This window comes from Rhea americana, unplaced genomic scaffold (genome assembly GCF_003343005.1).
Source record: "Rhea americana isolate MKP2758 unplaced genomic scaffold, rheAme1 scaffold_59, whole genome shotgun sequence".
Lineage (NCBI taxonomy): Eukaryota > Metazoa > Chordata > Aves > Rheiformes > Rheidae > Rhea > Rhea americana.
The window spans coordinates 444,261-449,043 of NW_028186745.1; the positions used below are offsets into that span (position 1 = coordinate 444,261).

The following is a 4,783-nucleotide window of genomic DNA, read 5'->3' on the forward strand; positions in this document are numbered from 1 at the left end:
TCAATGAGCAATGTCCTTGAGGCTCCTTGGCAGTAACATACCTTCAGTTGTAATCAATTTGTAAGTGCAAAATTCTGAATTTTATTATTTATTACTCTGCTAATGTCTGGCTTACAGCATATTGAATTTAATTTGAAGGGAGCTAAAAATTACACATGCCTCTGGTATGTGTGTATATATACATATACATATTGATACATATATACATACACACACACACACACACACACACACACATATATTCCACTGATTTGTATATAGTTCCTGTAGTTCTGCAAGTTGCCTTTTCATGCAAGTTTGGTTTGGAGAGAAAGTCATCTTTGCCAAAGAGTTTTTTAAGCTAGATTGATGTTGTTTTGCTTTATCACTTACAGATAACAGAATTGCTTTATTGGAGCAGACTAAAGGCTTACTGAACTTGGTATCCAATCTGCAGCACTTAAAATTATCCAGTCCTTCAAAAGAGAATGTCTCTCCTAATAACAAACCTAATTGTATTACACAGCACCACTAATGGAAAATTTTTTCCAATTCAGCATCTAGAATACAAAATCTGCATAATAAGACTTTCCAATTTCATCTTTGCTTACTGCAACATCAGATGCTAGTATTTGCATAATTGTTGGATTATGTTTTAGACTAAGTTGTTTTCCACAGCAGTGTCAGCCAACAGAAAGTTTAGTTCCTTGTGCTTTGCATAGCAAATATATTCATGTTTTAATCTGTTCTTATATTTTCCCCCTGTACCATGAGATAACCATCTTGATCCTGAGAGCCTCTAATCACTCATACGACCTTGAAAAAAGGGAACTCTAAAGCAGCTCACAGGTGGGAGATGACGGTCTCTTCTGCTGACTTGCTGCTATGAGTCTCAGCAGTTTCTGGCTGAGGCTGAGTTTGGATTACCCAGGCTGCTGCCGGTCATGTGGTGTAGCCCCCACATGGGAGCCATGTGCAGTTCAAGAACTGTTAGTCACTCATGCAAGACAAGCCCTTGAATTGCTTTATCTCCCTACTTACTCCTCTATCACCCAGAGCTTTACTTGTATGGAAATTCCCTCTTTACTGCCTAATACCCTTCGTTTTTTATTCCTCTTCTGCCAAAACTTTTCTGTTGACTTTTTTAGGGTGTAAAGGAAAAGGATGCAACGTTCACAGTGATGCTGTATTAATGTAACACTAGCTCCTTTTTTATGCTATTCATAGATAGAATCAACAGCATATTCTTACTGTGTAACATTTAAACAGTTTTGTCTAAATTTGCACTAAGAGAAGTTACAAGGAATTCAAAATAACAGCTGTTGAAACAGAGTTTATTGTTTTTGTTTGAGATTTTATAAGCACTTCTAAACACAGTTTGCAACACGGTTTTAAGCTGGCTGAGCTCAAGGCAGAAGTGAGCAACACAGCAGAACAGGTTCTTCCTCTCACCATCACTTCCAGGAGAATAAAACTTTACCAGCCTGCATAAACCACTGCATCATTTGCACTGTATTTTTTTAGGCTGTGTCGACTATGGCGATCCTGGCAAGCTGACACGTGAGGAAACCACGGTAATCCCTCTCATTGTTCCTGATTTTTTTCCTGGCAGCTTCCCGGGAAGGAGGGGGAGGGGATAAAAACATTACGAAACAAACAGTCATTGTTAAGGTAAAATCACCCGATCTTACAAAATTCCTCTTCCCTTAGAAGGGAAAACCTTCTGAAGTACATATTCAAAAATACATATAGGCTCATTATTTGTTTAAACGCAACTACACACAAAACTACATACCAACTAGTATGAGGTCTATAGAGTGTTTGGCCTTTACTAAATGTTGTAACAGTTGCACTGAAAAAATGCCAGGAAATATTTAAATTTAAGCAAAAAATCCTTAAAGCTGGAAGTAAAAACTATTCTTTTGCATTTTCAAAAGAAAAGACTTTTCCCCCAGTCCCTAAATTTGGGAGAAATAGTACAAAGTGAAATTTCAGTATACAAAGTGAAATTTCAGTATACAAAGTGAAATTTCAGTATACAATGTCTACAAATTAGAATTTCAGTGCCTGACAAAAAACTGTTTTACACAAGGATTAAGTATGCATTTATTAAACGGTTAAGCTCTTGCGAGATGCACACATTTCATTGTAATCATTAAGTACACTTTTAGTATTAGAACGTACTCAAGGTCAAGCCTTTATGGTCTGCCAAACAACACAGGTGATATAGAGAGAACCAATTCTGAAGCATAGCACTMCAACAAATGAAAAAAAAAGGCACAGAGAATAAAAAGCAGTCCGATTTGGATAATGTAAAACCAATTAATTCCTAGTAACTGAAGAGGATTACAGAGAGAAGGTAATGTAAGGAATGGGGAAAGGCAAGCATCCCAGGCTATTTTGAGAAAGAGAAAAAAAAACAGAGCTCCCCTCAATACATTAACGTATCTCCAGAAAAGCAGAGTCATTCTTAGGCTGTTCTCCAACCTCCTTGAGTCACTATCTGCAAAGTAACCATGACTCTGTCTTCTCACATTTTGTTAAAGAGGCACTGACTTTTATGCTAGTATATATATAGAGAGAGCAGCAGGACTACTTGACTACTTGTTTTGAAAAAGCTTACCAAAAATTGGGTGGTGTACAGTATACTAAATATAGTCATTAGATATACTGATTTATCGCTAGCTAACTGCTCCCTCCAAGGAAAAAAAAAGTTACATATCTAGTCTCTACTAAGGCAGCGCTGGAAATAATTTAGAACAACAGATGAATTTCAGATGTTAAAAATATTATTTAATCGAAGAAACATAAGTCATACCAAAAAGGTTAAGTCACTATTAGTTATTACATTCGCATTTATTTTAGAATATACTCTACATCTGAATAAAAAAAGTTTTAAATAAACTCCCAYACATGTACAACCAGGGAACCCTTCATCCTTCCAGTGACACAGGCATGTTCACGAGTCCACTGGGCTCCGTCCCGGGTAATGTAAGTAAGTACTTTTATACCAGTTTGGTGACTTTCATTGGCTTGTTTTCAGCCTCACACCGGCCAGCTACACAATCGGCTCACACACCTACAAGCTCAGCTCAGCCTCCCCATTCAGCGAGGCGCGGTAACTGCTCACCCCAGGCCGTATCAAAAAAAAAAAAAAAAAAAAAATCTAGTACTGATTAATTTACATCTCTTGTTTGTTTGTGCGTTGGTAAAAATAACTGCAGTTTTAAGAGCATGCGAGGAGACCTTACGCTTCACGTACACACGCGCGTATCATCGTTATAAAAGTAGTGCAAAACAGGAAAGCGCCGCCGGCCGCCGCCCGCGGGGGGAAGCCGGGCTCCCGCCGCCGCCGCCGCCTCGCCCTCCCGCGCCGCCCAACGCCTCCAACCGCCGCCTCCGCGCTGCCCTGCCCGCGCCCCTCCCCCGCGCCCGCGCTCGCCCCCCGCCATTTCACCTCCCCGCCCGCCGCGGTGCCGGCGGCGCGGCGCGGCCCGCGCTCACTGCCCCCAGCTGCTGAAGCCGATCTCCTGCTTGTATCGGTTGGTGAGCACGTTGGCCTTGCGGGTGAGCTTGGAGAGCACCGTGTGCAGTCCGCTGAGGTGGTAGTGGAACTGCTTCTCCAGGTCCTCCTCCGCCTCGCCATCCTCGGCGAGGCCGCGGCTAATGTCCGCGGCGGGGCCGCCGCTCAGCTTGTCCTTCTTGCGGCCGGCCTCCTCGCCCGCCTGCTGCTGCACCACGCCCCACTCGATGTCGTTGCGGATGGACTTGAGCAGCATGTAGTGGCTGTACATGTCCCTGCGGGAGAAGTAGGCGCCGGCGTTGGCCGGCGGCAGCGCGGCGTCCCGCTCCGGGCACACGCCGCCCGCCGCGTCCAGCTCCTCCAGCAGCAGCGGCACGTCGCGCAGCAGGCTGGGCACCATCACCGTCTGGTCCATGTTGTTGACGGCGCCGATGAAGCGGTTCATGGCGTTGAAGAGGGAGTACTTCTGGCTGTACGAGTCGCAGATCTGCATCATGCCGGCGGGCGCGGGGCGCGGGCGGCGCTGCCAGGCGGCGGGGACGGCGGCTGCGGAGCTCCGCGAGCGGCGCCGGCTGCGGGGCGAGGGCGGGCGGCCAACTCTTCCGGCGGCGCCCCTGCCCAGGGCCGCCTCCTCCTCCTCCTCTTCCTCCTCGCTAGAGCCACCGGCCGCCACCAGCTGCCCTCCGCCGCGGGCTCGGCGGCTGCTTGCGACGCCCAGGCAGAGTCCTGCTGCGATGCGAGAGCGTAACACGCTTAGATTAAGGGCTGCGGAAGCGCCTCTCTCGCTATCCCGCCTTCTCGTCCCCTCCCGAAACCGCGTTCCTGGAGGCGCGCTCTTCTCCTCCCCCATCACCGGCTTTATCATCAACCCCATCTCCTTTTTTAGGCTTCCCCTCCCCGCCGTGTCTCTCGCCCTCCCGCCTCCTTCCCCCCCCGCCCGCCCACGCCGAGGTGCTCCCGGGACGCCCCGCCGCCGACCGCGGCTTCCTGCTCCCCTCGCTGCGGCGCGAGGGGAAAAGCCGGCTCCCTCCGGGCCCGTCGCGCACCGGTGCTCGCGGCGAACGGGCAAGGGAGCCCCGCTGCCAAATTTAAATTCAAGCGGCTGCAAGTCAATGYGGCTCGGCTTAAGGCAAGACACGGGCGCAGCCGCCCCGCCATCCGCGGCGGTGCCGGGGAGGAGGAGCGGGGCCGAGGCACCCACCGTGGTCCGGAGCCGCTCACTGCCGCCGTGCGCCTCGCCGGGAGCCCGCGCCGCCCGCTGTAGCCCGTAGYTCCGCTCCC

At 48.6% G+C, this 4,783-nt stretch overlaps 1 protein-coding gene across 1 annotated transcript; it reads right to left on the bottom strand.

Moving 5' to 3' along the window:
- Positions 1 to 2,816: 2,816 nt before the first annotated feature.
- On the bottom strand, positions 2,817 to 4,364 carry MID1IP1 (MID1 interacting protein 1). The gene has a single exon (XM_085319434.1). The coding sequence runs from the start codon at positions 4,350 to 4,352 to the stop codon at positions 3,480 to 3,482; it is 873 nt and encodes a 290-aa protein (XP_085175560.1). The 5' UTR covers positions 4,353 to 4,364; the 3' UTR covers positions 2,817 to 3,479.
- Positions 4,365 to 4,783: the final 419 nt, after the last annotated feature.

What these genes read in the sequence shown, in the direction of transcription:
- MID1IP1 (XM_085319434.1), bottom strand. Translation starts at nt 4,352, where the DNA reads ATGGGGGAGGAGAAGAGCGCGCCTCCAGGAACGCGGTTTCGGGAGGGG.